This window comes from Thunnus albacares, chromosome 2, assembly GCF_914725855.1.
Source record: "Thunnus albacares chromosome 2, fThuAlb1.1, whole genome shotgun sequence".
Classification (NCBI taxonomy): Eukaryota; Metazoa; Chordata; class Actinopteri; order Scombriformes; family Scombridae; genus Thunnus; species Thunnus albacares.
Genome location: NC_058107.1, coordinates 24533824 through 24554437, shown reverse-complemented (window position 1 = coordinate 24554437; position 20614 = coordinate 24533824). Strand labels below are relative to the sequence as shown.

At 42.6% G+C, this 20614-nt stretch overlaps 1 protein-coding gene across 2 annotated transcripts in view; it reads left to right on the top strand.

Annotated features, from left to right (window-relative positions):
• Nucleotides 1-20614, top strand: part of ptch1 (patched 1) — a 57341-nt gene that overhangs the window by 22869 nt on the left and 13858 nt on the right. For both annotated transcript variants that reach the window (XM_044374469.1, XM_044374464.1), the window contains exons 6-16: nt 485-683; nt 811-932; nt 3641-3788; nt 5487-5618; nt 5782-5937; nt 6358-6456; nt 7780-7905; nt 11377-11495; nt 12832-13516; nt 14843-15152; nt 16462-16604. In XM_044374469.1, coding sequence (XP_044230404.1) covers nt 485-683; nt 811-932; nt 3641-3788; nt 5487-5618; nt 5782-5937; nt 6358-6456; nt 7780-7905; nt 11377-11495; nt 12832-13516; nt 14843-15152; nt 16462-16604 — 2239 coding nt within the window. The remainder of the gene's footprint in view (nt 1-484; nt 684-810; nt 933-3640; nt 3789-5486; nt 5619-5781; nt 5938-6357; nt 6457-7779; nt 7906-11376; nt 11496-12831; nt 13517-14842; nt 15153-16461; nt 16605-20614) is intronic.

Below are 20614 nucleotides of genomic sequence, written 5' to 3'. Positions count from 1 at the left end.
CTTTGGAACCACTGATCTAGACCACTATATTTGGAGGTAATACTGAAAGGGAGCACACTTGAAATGTCAGGTAACACAGTATAGTCAGTACTATAGGTCAAAACTGGAATGGGAAGTGGAGCTGTGTAAAATTTTTACAACAGACAGTTTGGGTTAATAATTTTTCTGTTTGTCTTCATTTTCTTTCCCAAATAAGTTTGGCTAAACTAGGGATTTATAAGACCTGTATGCTTGATTGTCCATGTTTCTTACCCTGTCTGACTACTTTGTAGCGATGTTGCCACATTTCCAGATCTCAGCAATGAACATAATGAGAACAATATAAGTATCTATGATAGATATTATGGCCAAATGTACATAAATGACCCAAGTTTTGTGAAAAATAAGAATTTCCAAAAGTGCCCAGGGACAGGAACATGGCACTGTGATGCACATTATCAGAGTCGCTCCTGTTCACATACTCTATTACTCTTTACATTCACAGAGGTAAAGACCCTTTGCAATGGACCAACTTTGACCCTAAGGATTTCCTTGAGGACTTGCGAAGGGCAAATTTCCCCGTTGAAAGCTTTGAGGACATGTTGGAAAAGGCAGATGTTGGACATGGCTACATGGATAGACCCTGTCTGAACCCTGCTGACCCTGACTGCCCCCTCACTGCGCCCAACAAGAACTCAACAAAGGTAGACTCAAGCGTTTGGCTCTATGTGTACACATGCAACAATTATATATTTTGGTAACACATTAAGTCTTAAGATTGAGCCTAGCTGCTGACAGCTATTTTCTCGCCTGTTGCTTTTATTGCACCAGCCATTCAACGTGGCGCGGGCCCTGACTGGCGGCTGCCATGGTCTGTCCAGGAAGTACATGCACTGGCAGGAGGAACTGATCGTAGGAGGGACCACCAAGAACGGCAGCGGACCCCTGCTCAGGTAACATACCCACACTTACGCATACACACCCTCATAAACACTGCTGTGATCACTGCAGCACTTATTCTGGAAAGAGTGTGTGTGTTTTTTGTTCTTTTATACTCTCCGAAACGGTGCGTGCATGCATGCGTGTGCGCTGTGTGCTGTAAATCTTGCAGTCATTAGCAGATTCCAGTGAAATCTTAGAGCTCCAGCTGTTCCTGCTCAGCTCTGGCTGCTCTGCTTGGACACTACCCATTCATACACACACACACACACACACTCACACACACACGTGCACAGAGTGATCTATTGCCTGGCTAGTTTGTCCAAATATACAGCGATTTGAGGTACATGGATTTAATTCCAGCGCAAGCACCGAGACAAAGTTTATAGATTATGTGGTATACTTTAAGACCTATACACTGATTTGTGTGCAGTAAGCTGTATGCCCTTCATTACAAAACACATTACGCACAGTCAGTTAAAGTATTGTGCATGATTTTTATATAAATATAAAATGTACACAAGAATTAAAAGCATGCACATTTTATTAAGCAATAAGTAGATTCCTTTAACAGGGAAAGGCAACTCAAATTAGCCAACATTTTGCTAATGGACCAGTTATTTTAATGTTAAATTGCAGTTTGGATGGTGGGTGCACATGCATGTACACACAAAGGCAACCCGCCACACACACACATTCACACACATACTGCTCACAGAGTACAGTGGGGTGCGTTGTTTGTTTTGTGGTTGTGTTTTTTCCTGGCAAGGTTGGGTCATTAGGGTGTCTGTGCGTGCTTGCCTGCCTATGTAAGTGTGTGTGTGTGTGTGTGTGTGTGTGTGTGTGTGTGTGTGTGTGTATGTGTGTGGTTTAGCTGCGATGTCCATTGGGCTGTTAGTGCTGGCACTCAGTTTCTACATCTTGTTTACTAACTGCCACCATTACCATGATTATCACCATATTACAGAGATCACATTCATAAACAGAATGACTAGCTAATGTCCACTCCTTTGGTTCATAAAAGTTGATGATATTAAAATACATAGACTGACTAGACTTGCAGAGTAATTTATTAATGACTAATTAGTTGTATTGCTTAATAACCTTCCTAATATTTACACCAGGATTGTGTATTCCTCATTACACTGGATTGACACTGGACCATGGCTTTTTATGTTGGAGTGCGGGAGTGCATGCCTTAATTTGTCAGAACATGATCTGGAACCTCGCAGTGTGGGACCAGATATCTATTTTATAAGATCTGGCACTTCCTTTACTACTATCAGATTTGGTCAATAAATTTTCTGAAATATTAATCCATTATGTGATTATACTTTCTTTGTTTATTGTAATAAAGACAAGATGAAATAAGGGCCTATATTCCTGTGGCACGTCGGTTCAGTGCTGCCATCATCCATAAGGGGCATACTGGGTGGAAAACAAGGTCACAACGGGGTCTAGTGCAGAATAACTCTACAAATGGCTTCCACTGCTGTTTCAAATCATTCCATTGTCATTCCAAATCATTGCTAGGAACATTAGCAATAATGACATGTACATGCTAAGTGCATGACCAGCTGGAGGGCCAACAGGAGGACGAGAGGAGCTTTGAATTTGAAGGAGAGGATGATGAAGATGATGGAGAGGGAGAGAGTAGGTGAAAAAAAAAAATTAAGTCACTTATCAAGCAAAAATGCCAAAAACAAAAAGACTGGTTTCAGATCCTTGAATGTAATGATTTGCTGATTTTTGTGTTTTATACAATTTCAAATTGAATAATTTGGGAATTTGGACAGTTGGTTTGACAAAACGAGCAATTCAGAGACGCTCTGGAAATTTGTGTTTTTTGACCTTTTTAACTTTTATTTTCTTACATTTTGTAAACTAAACAGTTAATCACTTAATCAAAAAAATAATCAACAGGTTGAAAATGAAAGCAACCATTATTTGCAGCAGTTATTCTTACACAAAGTGCAGCTTAACATGGAGATGTTTGTGCTGAAATAAGTCTTATGGCTGTGGGCACCTGTATTCTTGGCTCTTTAGTCATATCAGTTTTAACAATATCCTGCTTATGGAGCAGGTGTGCTTGACACACCATTGTTTATGATGACTGTTATCCAGTGTGCTCCAGGTGCTGTGGTTTTGAATCCTTCCAGGGTTTTTTTCTCTTCCCTTACTAGTTGAATTAGCACCCTCTCTGTTCTGGGACCTCCTGAGTTACAAATGAGGCAGTTTTAGGGGTTTTTTTGGAGGGGGCCTTTTGGGTTGATGGGTTTCTGGGATTACTCCATCTCCTCTGTGTCTCTTGTCTCCCTGTTGGTCTTCTGCTCCTGTTGGACCTGGTAACCGCAATCTGGATAGCCACAAGTGTTCAGCGATTGCCCAAGATACTTGTTAGTTCTTGCACTCCTGGTCTGTGAACAGTTCTAATAGCCCAAAGCTTTTTTTATGCTAGTGGGTGGTGGGAATCAAACAAAAGTACTGATTGTTGTGACATGTACATTTCACAATCCAAGTTTCAACTCCCTTTGATGTTATTTGGACAATCCAAAAAGCAACCTCATTGTCTTGTGGATCTTCCCACATAAACTTGATGTTGTCAGTGAAGGCTTGCACCTCATTGACCCCCCTTCTTTTTGTTCTTCTTTCATCCTTTCCATCCCCCCTTTTTTCTCCCTCTTACTCTTGCCACCCTTCCTCCCTCCTTTCCTCCTTCCAGTGCCCAGGCCTTACAGACCATGTTCCAGCTGATGACTCCCAAGCAGATGTTTGAGCACTTTCGGGGCTACGATGAGGTTTCCCACATCAACTGGAATGAAGAAAAGGCTGCAGCTATATTGGAAGCCTGGCAGAGGAGATACTCTGAGGTAAGGGCCAAAGCACTCAGAAATGAGAGAGAGAGAGAGAGAGAGAGAGAGAGAGAGAGAGAGAGAGAGAGAGAGAGAGAGAGATCCAGAATAGAGAGCAAGGAAAGAGAAAAGGTAAAAGAAATCTACCCTAAATCCTCAACAACCACATTGTAAATCACCAGCCGGATACAGGTGAACATGGAAAGGCCCCATCCAAAGCCTGGGCCCCTGATAGATACTAGAACCACAGTTGGTGTGTGGTAAAGGGCTAAAGCTTTCCTCTCACTGCTCAGTAGAGAGGAGCAATAGAGCAACAGGGTGAGCATGTCTGGAATACATTAAGGGAGTGCTGAATCTCTCTCTCTCTCTCTCTCTCTCTCTCTCTCTCTCTCTCTAACTCACGTACAAACACACATGCAAACACACTCAAAAGTTCACACACAATCGCTTTCCCAGCTGTGGCCCCATTGGTGGCTCATGTGTGACATCATCTGGTCTTTGTTTTGGGGCCCCCAACCTCTGTTCGACATGGTGTGACCTTGTGTGTGTGTGTGTGTGTGTGTGTGTGTGTGTGTGTGTGTGTGTGTGTGTGTATACAAGTGGGTGTGTGTGCACCATTCATCTTGGGGCCCATAGTTCAGTGATAGAAAAGAGGTGTGATCATTCATTTGTGTACAATGTTTTTGTTTTATCAATGGCAATCATAAAAGCTGCAAGAGATACCAAGTAACGCCATAATTGTGTGTGTGTGCGTACATGTGTGTATTACAGTATGCACAATTAGGCGTGTCTGCAAGAATAGTATGCGCATGCATGATGTCGGTATGCGGCTGACACATGTGCGAGTTCACACGTGGGTGCAAGTGTGTGTGTGATCTAGTGTGTGTTTCCTAATGTGTGTCAGCCAGCATTGCTCCCCACTGAGCAGTAACTGCAGTTCAATGTTGAAGCCATCTGTCTGCCCTGAGATAGTGAGAGAAGGAGAGGATGGGTCATGGTACTGTCTGCAGATTCTCCTAAATACCTCCTACAACAGAGGCAGAGTTCATTATTCAGCACTGCAATTTTTCAGGGAGATTCTGTACCTAGAGACATACATGTTATTTATCAAACAGGCTGGATAACAGACTGGAAGCATAGTTTGGCTGTCATCTGAGGTGCAACTTGTATTTAAATCAGTGAAATGTACCTCTTTGCTTCAGGAATATGCATTTCATGGAGGATTATGGACCATAAATAAAATAAGGATTTATGATGAGAAAGGTTTATTGTATATTTTACTGGATCAACTAACCAACATTAGGGAGTTTGTAAGGTTTAGTTTTCTGTGGAAAATTGGTGCAAATTTGCACTGGTATATTACCTTTATTCTGCAGAGACCAATTTATTTAAAAAAACAAGCCTCTTAGAAAGAGCAGGAGAGCTCATTATAAATGAGCACAATATCTGACCATTTAAAATGGAAAGTTATGGCTTAGCAGTCATTAAACCTGAACGTGAACATTCACCGAGCTTCTTTTGAGATTACCTTCTTTTGATATATACATTTTTGTGGTTTGTGTTTTTAATGAGCAATCTCTTAATTGTCAGTCAGATTTGGCCCTCCGTCGCAAGAAACCTGAACAAGACTGCTGCTTTTATCTCATTACCTGATTTTTCCCTCTTCTAGAGTCATTTTTAACATTGTTTTTTCTCTCTCCCCGTCTCTTTTTCCAGGCGGTGCTGCAGAGTGTGGCAGCTAATTCGTCTCAGAAGGTCTTGTCTTTCACCACCACCACTCTGGAAGATATTCTCAAGTCTTTCTCTGACATCAGTGTCATCCGTGTGGCCAGTGGTTACCTGCTGATGGTGAGAACAGAACCAGACCTTCATGTACAATATGTTGTAAGATTAGGTTAACATTGAAGAAAGCAAACGCAGGATAGAATAATAAATGAAAACAGGAGAGGAGGGGGGTTATTGGTTATTGGTTGAGTAATTAATGAATTACTTGTTTGCTGTTTGTCCCCAGCTGGCATATGCATGTCTCACCATGCTGCGGTGGGACTGTGCCAAGTCTCAGGGGGCTGTGGGGTTGGCAGGTGTCCTGCTGGTTACACTGTCTGTAGCAGCTGGCCTAGGCCTCTGCTCTCTCCTGGGAATTTCCTTCAATGCCGCCACTACGCAGGTAACTCACACACATGCAAGCAAGTGTTTGAACATTTATTTCGACACCTTAGTTTTAAAAAGTTGTCTATACACAAGAATCTATACAAGAACATGCTTAAATAAAATAGCCTAAAATTGGCAGAGTTGTATATGTTATCATCTAAAGGGTGAGATACAGTGAGATACTTCTTATAGGTGTCCTTTGAGAACTCTCTATTACCGAAATATTGCGTATGAGCTGTGCTGTGCGCTTTCACATTATATTTTAAACTACTCTCTACATTAATATGACAAATCAAGATTATGCACTTGATTTCCACAAAATACACACCACACTTTACATACTCCTACCACTCCTAATCTACTAAAATGGAAGATCAAAAATCAGTTATAGTCGCTGTATCTCTTCTTGTGGCTCATAAAGTGTGTGTGCATGCAGGTGTTACCATTCTTGGCTCTGGGTGTCGGAGTGGATGATGTCTTCCTCCTCGCTCATGCCTTCAGTGAGACTGGACAGAACAAGAGGATCCCGTTTGAGGTGAGGCAAACATCCAAACTCTCACCCGCTCCTATTCACCCTGCTCGTACCCCTCTGCTGCGTTATCTCCTCAATAGAGGAATGTGTTAAAGCCTGTCTGTGCCTGTGATGTAGCATCAAACAACTCATGTGCCACACACTCAGTCGGCTTATCTAAGCAATGCTCCATGTTAAATGTTTTCCTGTTTCAAAGCAGAATAAGGAACCATTCTCATTCATATTTTACATTGTCTTCAAAGATTTTGCGGTGTTTTATTCTCAAGACACGTGTATAATTTTACCAAAACAACCTGATTTTCAGAATAGGCTGCTTTACTGGAGTCGCTGGAATAAATACATGCTCATGAGTGGTCCTGAAATGAACGTAAAACGTGTATTATGTCATTTGATTCAATAAAACAGAGCTTGCAAGTGTAGATTGTGAATTGTCCCCTTGACAGTAGTCTCTAGCGAGAACATTTTCCACACAAGCAGACTGAGGCGCATACAGAAATAAACAAAACAAAAGGGAAAAAAATCTGATAGATTTTGAAGTTTACTTTATTTTGCCTGTGTATATTTCTGCAACCCACCAATGAATGTGTGTGTGGGTTTTGTGGAGCGGGATAACTTTTCATCTCCAGAGGGGGAAAACACAGGCATGTATTTGCTTGTTTTTGTTTTCCCTGCTTCCCTCCCCTTCTAACCCTTGTCTCAATGCCTCCCTCATCCCCCAGCTTCCTTTGTGTGGCTGAGATGAAAACTAAACAGAGCTGAACCTGATCTCTCCTGTCTGGCACACACAAACACACACATACGCACACACATGCACGCACACACGCACACACACACACACACACACGCACATACACACACATATAAACATGCACACGCCTGCAGACACTCCCTGTGTGGTCCTGCACGTCCTCAAATCTTCACACAATTGCTGCCAAACGCTCCAGGGCTGTGTGTATGCTTATCATTTTTCTGTTTGTGTGTATTTTACTAGACGAAATAGCAGAAAAAGAGTTGTTCAGCAGCCATGATTTTACTCCACAACCGATTTGTTTTGAAAGGCAGCAGGTCATTATGTTCTTTCTTTCTTTCAATTTTTTTCCCTCCGTTCTTCAAACAGAGGTTGACAGGCCCAGATGGATTATCCAAGAGCACTTCAGGGCTTCAAGAATTGTTGCAATCACTGTCAGTCATATCAGTATTATGATAATTGTACATAATCTCAAGCATTACACATTTGCCTTTGGCTACAATCTGATCAAAAGAGTTGAGTTTCATTGCTTTCCCTTTCATCTGCCTCTCTCTCTCTCTCTGTGTTGTCTCTCTCAGGACCGTACAGGCGAGTGTCTGAAGAGGACAGGGGCCAGTGTGGCTCTCACCTCCATCAGTAACGTCACAGCATTCTTCATGGCAGCCCTCATCCCCATCCCAGCGCTCAGAGCCTTTTCTCTACAGGTATGCCCAGTAGTGAGTGTGTGTGTGTGTGTGTGTGTTTGTGAAAAAGAGTTCAGTCATGTGGGGCCTCTCTCTTTCTCTCACTAACAGTCCTGTTCCAGTCCTCATTGGCTCCAGATTTTGTCCAGACCGTTGTTTTATTGATTTCATTCATCAAACTGAAAGTGTGTGTGTGTACGGGGAGGAGTGTGTGTTTTGTTAAATTCATCCAGCCCTCCCCCTCCCTCTTTGAGGCTGTTTAGTGGTGGGCCCGGTGTCTGTCCAGATTGTGGCTGAGGTCCATGTAACTGAATCCCTCTGCATGCGTGTATGTGTGCTTGTGTGTGTGTGTGTGTGAGTGTGTGTATGCACTTGCGTATCCTCGTCCTCGTCTGTGTGTGTGTGAGTGCGGAGAGTTGTAGTATCTGTGTGGGAGGTTTGAAAAGCAATGGTCTAGTGGTTTCTGTGCATGTGTGTGTGTGTGTGTGTGCTTGTGTGTGTGCGTCTGTAAAGGTGGGGGGATCCAGTGGGGAGCTCTGACTTTTCTAACATCTGTCAGTAATTATAGACGTCATCAGAACAGTGAAAACTGGGACAGAAAGAGCCGTCTGTCACTATAGCAAACTGCCTTCAACAATCACTGAATGGTTAATTCATACAAACGCTCATTCAAACACAGTTATACATATTGGAAAGAGAAAATTTAAGATACTGTAAATAACTGCCATTGGGTAAATGTATTTCATCTTCCTCACCATCACCAACAAGGTTTACTTGATCCTCCTAACCTTTCTCTTAAACCACGCTATGCTTTTTTCCCACACATTAGATTTCTTTACTGCCTCTTTGTCTAATGCACAGTTAATCATGTGGTGTAACACTGTCTTGTCATTTGTTGATACAGCTTAGGGATAAATTAGGTGTAGGTGTAAAGGAGGTGCACTTGGTTGGGCGCAGCATACTTTAAGAAGAAGTGGGCAGCATTTGCCCCTCCTTAATTACCGCTTAGGTGCTCTTGAGCGAGATAGTGTTGCAGTTTGAAGCAAAAGTTATGATTTTAAATATGAGTAATCGTGTAGTTCTGTTTTCAGAGGCTTTCTTTTCCGGGTGGCTCTTCTTGGGAAAACATTGAAAGCTTGCAATGTGTATCAGCTACCAGCAGCTACAAGATAACATTTATCAGTCAAAGCAACATACGCACTAAAAGCACCCAAACAGATAACTTCAATACACAGTGAGAATGGAAAGTATGATTAATACGTATATATGCAGCTACAGGTAGATAGTGCTGTAAGTACTGAATACACTGCATCATGTTTAATGTAGTTGAGCAAATAGCAATCCCTCTCTCTAACTCTCCCTCACACACACACACACACGGAGTGAGGCAAGATGTCGCCACAGTGAGTACAATATTAGCATGTGTGGATAGATGGCTTTAGTACAGCGAGTCTGTCAAACATGATCCATTTACCCCATGGGTCTAATCCATGCAGCCTCATTTCATGCACACACACACACACACACACACAGACAGGCACTCACACATGCATAACACACACACATGCACATAGTATGCATTCTTTACACTTGTGGTTTTGCGAGTGGTGGAGGGTAGACTTGCACTGAGTTAGACAATCACGCTGATACCCATCTTTTATTATGGAATACACAAACACATGCCTGAAACGCAACCACTGGTACTATCCCCCAACCTTGTATCAATGCTGAGATGTGTGTATATGCGCGTCTCTTTATCAGCATTAAGCACTTCCTGTCATTGACTCCTCCGTGGATTCATCTCTGTCTTCCTCTCCTTTATATCACTCTTTCGTTCGCTTCCTTCCATCAGTATGAACAAAAAAAAAAAACAGGAATCTTGTCCAGATAACAACACGAAAACACACACAGGAACACACACATTCATGCGTGGAAGACAGATGTGATGATAAATCTTCCCACTCTGGGGTCAGCTAGCGGTCGGAATATATGTGTGTGTGTGTGTGTGTGGAGTCATACTGAATCTGTCTGGACGTTAGTGGGCCAATTGAGAATGAATTGTTCTTCTACTCTGTCACTTTTTGTCTCTCACATTATTTCTCTCTGTTGTTGACTGAGTAGTGAGCTGAGGAATGAGGGAGGGCGAGGATGTGTGTGTGTGTCTGGTTGGTGTCAAGGTGTGGATTAAGTAAGAGGCTGTAGAGTTTTCTAAACTGGCAGTAGATATGTGTGTGTGTGTGTGTGTGTGTGTGTGTGTGTGTGTGTGTGTGTGTGTGTGTGTGTGTGTGTGCGTGCATTTTTTGGTGTTAGTGTGTAAGGGGTGTGTGTTGTCTGTACAGCCGCAGCGCCTGCTCATCACCTCAGGCCCCGCGGGCCTCCAGCTCCTTGGGTGGTCTGGCACACACACGAGATTGTGTGTATGTGTGAGTGTCTGTGTGTGAGTATGTGTGTGTGTGTGTCTGTGTGTAGTGGTCTGGCAACTACGCAAGATCCAGATTGTACTCTGGGCAGGGCCCCAACCTAACCCCAACCCCCATCCTCTGCTCCAGTGCACCACCTTCAAATACTTAACCACAACACTGTACTGGCTTCTATTACACACAGACACACATAGACTTACGCACACACCTCGCTTTTCTCTGCACACTCAGTGTTTTAGTCTCGAAAGGAACTGAGCATGTGTTGAAAGGCAATTTTTCCCTGACGCCAGCTTATTCGGATTGTGTTATTTTAAGGTATATTTAAGACTTCCCAGTAGGGCTGCAACTAACGATTTTTTTCATTATTGATTGATCTGTCGATCATTTTCTCCATTAGTTGTTTGGTCCATAAAATCTCAGAAAATGGCGAAAAATGTCTATCACTGTTTCCCCAAAGCCCAAGATGACATCCTCAAATGTCTTTTTTTGTCCACAACTCAAAGATATTGAATTTACTGTCATAGAGCACTAAAGAAACCAGAAAATATTCACATCTGAAATCTGAAAAGCTGAAATCAGAGAATTTGGACATTTTTCTTAAAAAATGACTCAAAATGATTAATGATTATCAAAATAGTTGGCGATTAATTTAATAATTGACAACTAATTGATTAATCTACTAATCATTGCAGCTCTACTTCCCAGTGTTTGTGTTATGAGACTATAATTCTTTGACGCCATAGAACATCTTCACGATCTCTTTGCAAATTGGATCTTGTGAAATTAATTTATTAATAAATATTATCATTTATTATTAATTAATTTTTTCTCCCTACAATTTCAGATTTTGTCTGGGACAAAATTCTATCTTGATTTTATGATCTCCACCTTTTAAAACCATTTATGCACAAGTTGCTTTAGATCTTTCTATACTGTATGCCATCCACTCTGTCTCCTAAATCACTTTTCAGCTGTCTACAAATCATCAAACCTGGGTTGAAAAACCAATCCTCTTTTTGATAAAAGTAACTTTTTACATATAATAACATAAATCTGTCTGTGTTTCTGGCAGGCTGCAGTGGTGGTGGTGTTTAACTTTGCTATGGTGCTGCTCATCTTCCCCGCCATCCTCAGCATGGACCTCTACCGACGAGAAGACAGACGTTTCGACATTTTCTGCTGCTTCTACAGGTGTGAACACACAGAGACAATACACACAAGCTCTTTCTTTTCTGATGAAGGTTATTGCTTACTTGTTTCTGTTCATTAATTCTTCCTTTCATGTGTTCCTCTGACCTCTTCTCTGACAATGAATAAGTTTAACAAGCAGTTATCTCTGTCTCTATCTCTAGATATATCTTCACTTTAATATCACTCAATCAAAACCTAATTACTGCTTAAGATGTCTGTTTCTGTCTGGCTGCCTGGTTGTTTGACTGGCTGTATGTCTGTCATAGCCTTTATTAAACTTCGCCAGTCTGCCTGCCAGTCTGGGCATGCTTGTTGGCACAGCAGCCATACAGATGTGCACACACACTATTGAATTCCCTTGTTGGGTCTCAGCTCTATAATTCTTGCTGTTGGCAGATTGTGAATGTGTGTGTGAAGATTCACACAGGACCAATACAAGATTTTTTGCCACATTCAATGCAATTAATCTTTATAATTAATGCATCTTTCTGCAGAGACTTTTATAGAAAACCTAGAAAACTAGAAAAGTTTGAGAGAAACTAAGTGTGAGAAAAACTAATGCTTACCATTCACAAAATCTGATGATATACGTGTTAAAATTTACCCTCTTAAATTGGCTCAGACTACAGGAGTTTTTGGCCGATTTATCTGATTCACCCCTCCTGACAATCAGAGGAGAAATCTGATCTGGGACCTTGGTCGGTACCGATGTTCGGCCCAGATCATATGGTGATGTGAGGGGTTTACAGATCCAATTAGGAGTTAAAATCTGGATGATAATGTCGCTACTTTCCAAGTAGAACCACAATAGCCAATGAGAGAGAGCTGACTGTGTTGCCAAGCAACGGTAAACATTCTAGCCCTTGAGGCTAACATTAGCTAGCATACTGCTGTTGACAGATATTAAAACTGACAGTTGAAATCTCACCTCCAGCTCTCGCTGAAGAACAGACAACTTGTGTTGACTGCATCTCCCCAACCATTTTTTCATCCAGACTCATTTAGCCTTCTGCCTTTGTTTTTTCTTACCACAAAGCATTTTGTTTACATCTGCTTTCCCATGAGATCACATGAGATCACATGAAGTGGTGCACTGCTCCCTCTGGCACGATAATCTTAATAATATCCTGTAGTGTGTGATGCGCCTTTATTTCCAAATCTTGTAGTGTTTATTTGAGATTGAAGAGAAGAAGATCTGTGAAGTTTCTTCTTATGTGTGTGATGCAGCCTGATTTGAAAATCAGTTTCAATTTTTAAAACTCCTGTAGTCTGAGCCTGGCTTTGCTCTATCTAATTTCATGGTCTGACATTATCCACTGTCTCTCTCTCTCTCCAGCCCATGTGCCAATCGTGTGATTCAGATTGAGCCTCAGGCGTACCTGGATGGGGCGGACGGGAGTCGCTACAGCCCTCCCCCATCCTACCGCACCCCACCTCCCTCATATCGCACACCTCCCCCAAGCTACAGCAGCCCCCCTCCTTCCTACAGCAGCCATGGCTTTGCCCAGCAAACCCAGATCACCATGCAGTCCACCGTGCAGCTAAGGACAGAGTACGACCCCCGGACGCAGGCTTTCTACACCACAGCCGAACCTAGATCCCAGATCTCTGTGCAGCCCATCAACCCAGCTCCAGCCCGGAGCAACCCTAACCCTAACGACTATTACGGCGGCAACGCCAGCGGCAGCAGGAGCAGCAGCAGCAACCGCGGAAATCTCAACAACAACAACAGCGGGGGGCGAAATAATGGGGCATCTCGAGGTTCTGCCCCCTTCTCCCATCATCATCCAGCACCTCCTCCTGCTGCTCCGACCTCAAGTCCCAGCTCAGCTCCTCAGGGTGATGTCGCCTCATCGACCGGCCAGAGCCCAGAGAACAACAGCTCCACGCGGGACCTGTTGTCCCAGTTCGGTGAAGCATCACTAGGCCTGCGATGCCTCGAGCCTCCCTGCTCCCGCTGGACGCTGGCTTCTTTTGCTGAAAAGCACTACGCTCCATTCCTTCTGCAGCCCACCACCAAGGTGAGTTTAGATTCTGTGGCTGTCAGAATAAAGAAGAGAGCGAGTGTGTGTGAGTCAGTGTTAATTTTGTCATCGAAAAATTTTGACGTCAAGTATTCGTTGACAACCTTTTATTTCATTACTACATCGTAACAACAACGTAAATGAAAAAATATGAACAACAACAATTATGACGAAATCTCTGTTCATTATGCCATGACCCCCCTCACCCCCCATAATCGACCGCTTAACAGGAGAGGGGAAGGAGCATTTTTTTAAAAATGTTTTTTGTGTTTATTATGTTCAGTTTAATGTACTTTCTATTTTTGCTCACAGTTAAATGGGTATTTGATGTCCTAATAAAAGTGAAGGAAATGTGATTGTATAGCACTTTTCCTCACAAACTTTAGGCATTCATTTTTATATGATATGTGAAGAAGAAGTACAGTAAGTCAGTAACACTGTCTCAGCCTAGATGACTAATCACATAGTTCAAGTTATGCTTACTTCTCAATGGAATTATTACAGCCAGGACAAATATCCTTCAGCAGATCCATGAAACTGGAAATTATGACTAAAACACTGTCTAAAATTAGACTAAAAGTAAAACTGAGTTCCACTGACTAAATCCCGACTAAAACAAAACAAAAAAAGACTAAAAAGCAACTTTAAAACCAGCTACAATTTTCAGTAAGTGACTAAAACTAAAAGTAACTTTTAAAATTCTTGTTAAAATTATCACTGGTGTGAGTTTGTGCTGACTCGCCCTGGCGATAATTTGAATGGGAGGGTTATTCCCCAGAACTAATGAAGGAGTAGAAGGAAATCTGGGGTGGAGGCTGTGGTCATGTCCTATCTGACTCACATACGGACACACACACACACTCACACGGTCTGACTTCAGTCTAGTGGGTGGCCAGTCCTCTCAAAACCTCACAGAACTGAATCATCTGGTGGCCTGTACTTGACGTTATTAGAGAATCTTGCTCTTTTCATCACACTGTCAAATGTTTCTCCATATTACCAAACTGCTTCATGCACTTCTCTGATTGCAGAATGTCTTAATCCAGTCCTCCCTTCATTGCTGAATGACTTAGGAAGGAAAATTCCAGTTTATTACTACTTGGATCTTATTTTTGTATTTTTAGCCATCAGTTCTAACTGCTATGATAACATTGTACTAACCGCAATAATGATTGAGATCTGGGCATACAGCAACATTACTAACAAGACTGCAACCCTTCCAGTGTAGTGCAAAACTACTTGTGCCTCTTTAGAAATATATATTGCTAAAATCCACATTCATAGATGATAGATAAAGCTGCATCCTTGTCCTTCTGTTTCCAGGTGGTTGTGATTGTGCTGTTCCTCTGCCTGCTGGGAGTCAGTTTATACGGGACCACCCAGGTGAGGGATGGCCTCGAACTGACAGACATCGTACCCAGAGAAACCAGCGAGTACGACTTCATCGGTGCCCAGTTCAAATTCTTCTCCTTCTACAACATGTATGTGGTAACACAGCGGGCTGATTACGCCCAGAACCAGCCTCTGCTGCACCAGCTCCATCAGAGGTTCCACACTGTTCGCTATGTGCTGAAGGAGGACAACGGACATCTGCCCCGCATGTGGCTTCACTACTTCAGGGACTGGCTGCAAGGTAAAATTAAGTTTGATAAAAATCTTCACCCAAACCAGACCCAAGTTGGATTGGGTTTTCATAAAGGGGGCGAGATGTAGCAATATGATTCAGGAGCATGAAACACTTAAATACTGATGTCACAGATGATTTTGTTATTAATACATCATTTAACATCACTATTGAGGACAGTTCAGGCATGGGGTTAATTTACTTTCCCATGAAACGGTTTTGGAATCATAATTTTCGTCTGTGTTTTGACATGATTCTGCAGGAAACAAGATGTTGGGCAGGAGTTCAGAAGTAGGTGGGACTGTAAAATGGACACTGACAGTAGCTGATTAAGCTCACTTGCCTCTTCCATAAGTGGGTGTGATTGAGGAGGACAAAGTGGGAGGCTGTGTTTTTATACTGGGCCTTAGGCAATATACAGTATGTTGGAGCCTTTGGCAGTAGAAAAAGTAGTAGAAAATCTTGGCAGTGTTATTGCAAACTGACACTCAAATACACTCATCCAACTCATACAGAACTTGCGCTGCTTGTGCTCGTTGTACGTTTTTCTTCAAATGTATCACTCGGAAATCTTAAATATTTGGCATATGACAAGCACTATACCACACTTTTAATTTTACGGGACTTTTAAATCAAATTTTGATGAAGGCGGGATTCACTTTGGGTTGGGTTGCTGGTTGTTTGCCCGGTACTGATAGCTTCTAAGAATGGTACAATGCCACTGAGCAAAGATATTATCCTCCGCATGTCAACCCAATACTTGAATCCTATTAAGTCATGGAAAATGAGTGCACTCACTGACTTGCTCCCTACGATAAAACATATTGTGCGAGTATGTGTGTGAGCCGGCTGGGAACCACACAGAGAGTGTGTGGGTGAGAGAGAGAGAACTGTGTCTGATATTGCTCTCTGCAATGGTGGGACAAATTGGAGCCAGACAGGCCAAGGAACGAGACCCAAAACAACATCTCCCACAGACGGACCACAGCATGGGCCTTGGGGGAGGGCCGAGAGGAGGGGAGACACATATGGATTAGAGAGCAGTATAGAAAAGGAGACACATGTTACTGATATTTTCCCTAATGATCTCTTTGAATCAAAAGCACCAGATTTGAGGCTTTTGATGTCTTGTTTGGTGGTTTAGAGTGGAGCGGAGTTATCATATTAAATCAATCAGGCTTATTATAAGTTTAGGGTAAGGTTGCAGTGTTGTGTTATGTTTCCTTGTACGATGCTGGGTTGTTTTGTGTTGTGTTTTCTTGTGGACAGGGCATGTAACCTGTGTAAGTATTCTAACCAATCTTGTGGTTTCCTTCAGGTCTGCAGCAGGCGTTTGACAAGGACTGGGAGGCTGGACGCATCACTTATAACAGTTACAAGAATGGTTCTGATGATGGCGTTTTGGCGTACAAGCTTCTGGTGCAGACAGGACGCAGGGACAAGCCCATCAACGTCAACCAGGTGTGTTTAGGATCTAAGCTCATGTAAATTATTCCCAGTTCAAAAAGGGATTCAAAACTAAGATATGAGGAAGTTTACACAGTCTCTTACAGTCTCTATTTGTATCACTCTGTTACACAGACTGCAATCTCAAGATACATCTGTGAGAGATACTGACACCAGTGTCGAGCTGTTTTGTCTTTTTGTGTGTGCGTGTGTATGTGCCTGTTTTGTTATCTCTTATTGGGACTGGAGGAGCCACACTTGCCTTATAAACCTTCTCCCTGTCTCTCTTTGTCTGGCTGTCTGTCTTCATCTTCTCTCTCTCTCTGTGATGACTTTACCGAGCCTAGGAATTTAAAGCTCTCACTGGGACTGCAGCCTGCCTCTGAAAAACCTATTAACTCTTCATTTAAACCATTTGTCCAACTCTGTAGATCTGTGTGCATGATGCACTTGCATGCAGGACCTTGAGAGTGAGATGTCTCCCCTTAGCATCAAGCCTGTCAGTTTAACACTTTGTTTGTGCTCCCAACTACAGTTCATAGTACAAGAAGTTGGAAGGCTGAAAGAAATCAGTGCATAAAAATGAAACTCCTGCAGGCCCCATTGGGTCTATAAATAATTAGCCTGGATTCTTTTGCTCTAGGAAAGAATAATTATTGTCAAAATGAACTGAAGTCAGTAAGAAGTGAATTTGCACCAAGATTTGAACACATATTTGTTGAATGAGTTTAACCTTTGAGGTTTACTTGATTGAGATGTGATGACTTGTTGCATTCAAACACCAGGCCTCTCTGAAAGTAATGTGAGCTTTACTTTCATGAAAAAGACAATGAGTTTTATGGAGAAAGTTTAAAAGGGGCTTTAAGATAAAATAAATCAATCACAGAGTAGATTGACTTTTCAACAGCCAGCGGAGGAAAAGCTGTTCCTTCTGTTCAATTCAACATAGTGTAATGTCAATCACTGTTGATATAAAAAGGCATTGGTGGTGTTATTCACTTATTATGACTTGACATATCCTGAGCTGTAACATTTTGCTGTTCAGTGTTTTGAGTGCAGCACATGGCACCTTTGGTAGAAAAGTACCCAGATTTCATCACTATTGCTGGCAGTGCTACAAGTTTCCGAAATACTCTGCACTGAGATTTTGTTGAGCTGTAGATTGCACCTCAGCTGAAGTCAGTCATTGAAGTGAGCCATACATCCAATGTGGAACTGGAGAGGCATTGAAAGCCAACAAGTCCAGAGCAGCTAACATCTCAGAAGGAGGTCCGGATAGGAACATAAAAAAAAGATCAAATCAAGTCTCCTCTTTGTCAGCAGAAAGATGACAACTATCAGATAATGAGTAAGAGTTGGTGAGAAGCAAGGGGAAATTGGGGGAAATATTTTGTTCATGGAGCTGAGGAAACTTGCTCAGCTTTAACAGGGCATTGCATGCTGTTTTTAGTATGGTACCACCTCCAAAAAACAACATACATGGATGCATGGCTGCATTCTTTGGCAGGAAACAGTGAAAACAGAAGATAAGGGACTGGAGAAATATAAAAACAAAATTCTTGGCCAGGATTTCTTCAAACCCCAAACACAAAACAAGCCATGTCCTTTTCAACACTAAGATCATTTTCCTCAAAGATAATTAAGTTTGACATATTGCTCCACTGTGTCTTGTTTATTTATATAATCATTTTTGTGTGTTTCAAGTCGTGCATGTCTGCAGATGCGCATAAAGTCTGTCTCCCCCTCTACTCTTAGTTGGTTGTTTTATTTCAGTGAGCTCCACTGCTGCAGCATACTACTCTTCCTATCCCTTCCACTAGCCTGCAGGAAGCAGAGGCAGGCCTGGTGTGCGGCCCCGTGACATCACTTCCTGTGCCTGTGAGGGAAGTGTATTTGCCGTGAGGCGTGGGGGCCGCCAGCAGAGCTGCCTGGGTTTCCCGTGACAGCTTGAAGACATACAGTTGTTGCCTATCCCGCTGTTAAATTCAATCCAGATCCTCTGGAATCCGGCTCTCTCCCTTGCCCCCTTTTCCTCTCTCTCCCTCACTAACTCCTGCTTGCAATACCACTCTTGCTCTCTCTCTCTCTCTGTCTCTTCCTCCCTCCCTTTCCCTCCCTCTGTGCTCCACTGCTGTGTCTTCTTTCAACGAGGGGAGCTGAAACACGTGGTTTCTTTGAGGCAGCTCTGTGTGCATTTGTATGTTTTGAGTGTGTGTTCTGCTTTTGCCTGTTGTGCGTGCACTTACAGCGGTAGCTGATTTTTTTTTTGTGCCTCAAAATGAGGACCAGATCTTTTCCAACCCTGTCAAATTGCAAAGCTAGATGTTTTATTTTGATATGCCACACCATGTATGTGTGCAGAGGTGTTCTGCCTTTGATCTGTCGCTGCTAACATTTCTCTCTGTGCTGGGTGACCATTCATTCCTTATGGCCTTGCCTGGGAGTCATATGGAAGCTGGTTGTCTGTGTATGTGTGTATGCATGGGTGGGTGTGTGTGAGTGTGGTTTGAAAATAAGGCAATAGAAAGATAAAGCTTTGGAGGGTGAAGACAGAAGGAGGTAGGATGGAGAGAAGGAGGAGATGGAAAGTTTGAGTGCTAAGGAGGGCCATGCTTATGCTATCAAGAGCTCTTTTCTTCTCGGTGCCGGGTTGGTCTATGGCGCCGGGCATTCCGGGTACCCGTAGGGGTCAGGAGAAGCAAGTGTGAGCAACATTTGTACAGATGTTGTGTTATTTTTATAGCTCTACTCCATTTGCTGGGTGGCATTTCCTTCAGTGTTAACAACCAGGTTAACTGCACACAGACGCGCTCAGGGACTCCAGCCAATTTTTTTATTGTTACGCTAACTCAAGCAATTTTTCTCTCCCCACCCCCCAATCACAAAAAACCCTTACTCCCTTTCTCCATCTAGCTAACCCCATGAGTCCAGCTTCACCCCCCAAAACTTCTCCTGCCTTCGTGAAGGAGGGATTTATGGCTCCTTGAAGGGAGAGTGGCAGAGCGGTGTGCAGTTAAAGGTTTTACCTCTCAGGAGGTAGCAATGCGAGGCTACAATCCTCTGCCTCCACATGGGAGGGCGACAGTAACAGCACTAAGCAAGACAGCCGTTCCTGTCTACCTAACTACTGATCACAGCCGTCACAGAGCTTGGAAACAATCTGAAATCAGACAGAAACACCCAGCATGGGTTTGCTCTTATTCATAGTGGGTGGATGTCAAGGAGTTTAGCCACAGGCTACACAGAAACATTAGAATAGTCAGTGTAACACCCAGCTCTGGTTTCCAAGACTAAAGAGTTAAATATTCTTGAGGTGAACTTGTTGCTACAACGTTTCGTCTATGTCTGAAGTATTTATACCTTTTCCCAATGGCCATGCACAATCTGAGGTGGGGCATCCTGGTTGCATCCCACTGCTGCTCCAATCTCTCTCCAAAAACTGTACCTACTTTCTCACCTCTGTACACCTGGTCAATTGCTGTTAGAAGTGAGTGTCGGATTGGTGGTTTCAGAAAGTTACAACAATTGACGGATGCAGACCCCCTATTTTTGACATCAGACAAGTGTGGGAGTTTAAGATGTTCTTCAATGATATAGCAAGCTCTTGGTTTAAAGCATACTGACCCCTTAAAAAAGACAATAGTGACAGATTAACAGTAATCCTGATTTTTTGGTATTAGTAATGTTATGATATTTTGGGCATGACTGGTTGTGCTTTGGTAGATTTGGGGGTAATATGGTCTGAGGGAGAAATACTGTAATGTAGATGTTACCATTTTTTTGTGTCTCTCTGAAATTTGGAAACAGCCAGCCAAGTTCAGAAAATTATAATGCAGCCTTTAAGCATTAATCATGGTAACCAAAATGCTAGATGATAACTTGCCTCATATAACAAATATCAATATATTGGTTCATTTGAAGATGACTTAGTGGCAAATTCATCAGCAGCAGTTGCTTCTGCAAAGAAGAGTGCAGCATGGCTTCCTTCAAAAATGTATTCAGAGTGGTCAGGACCTGAGGTTGGC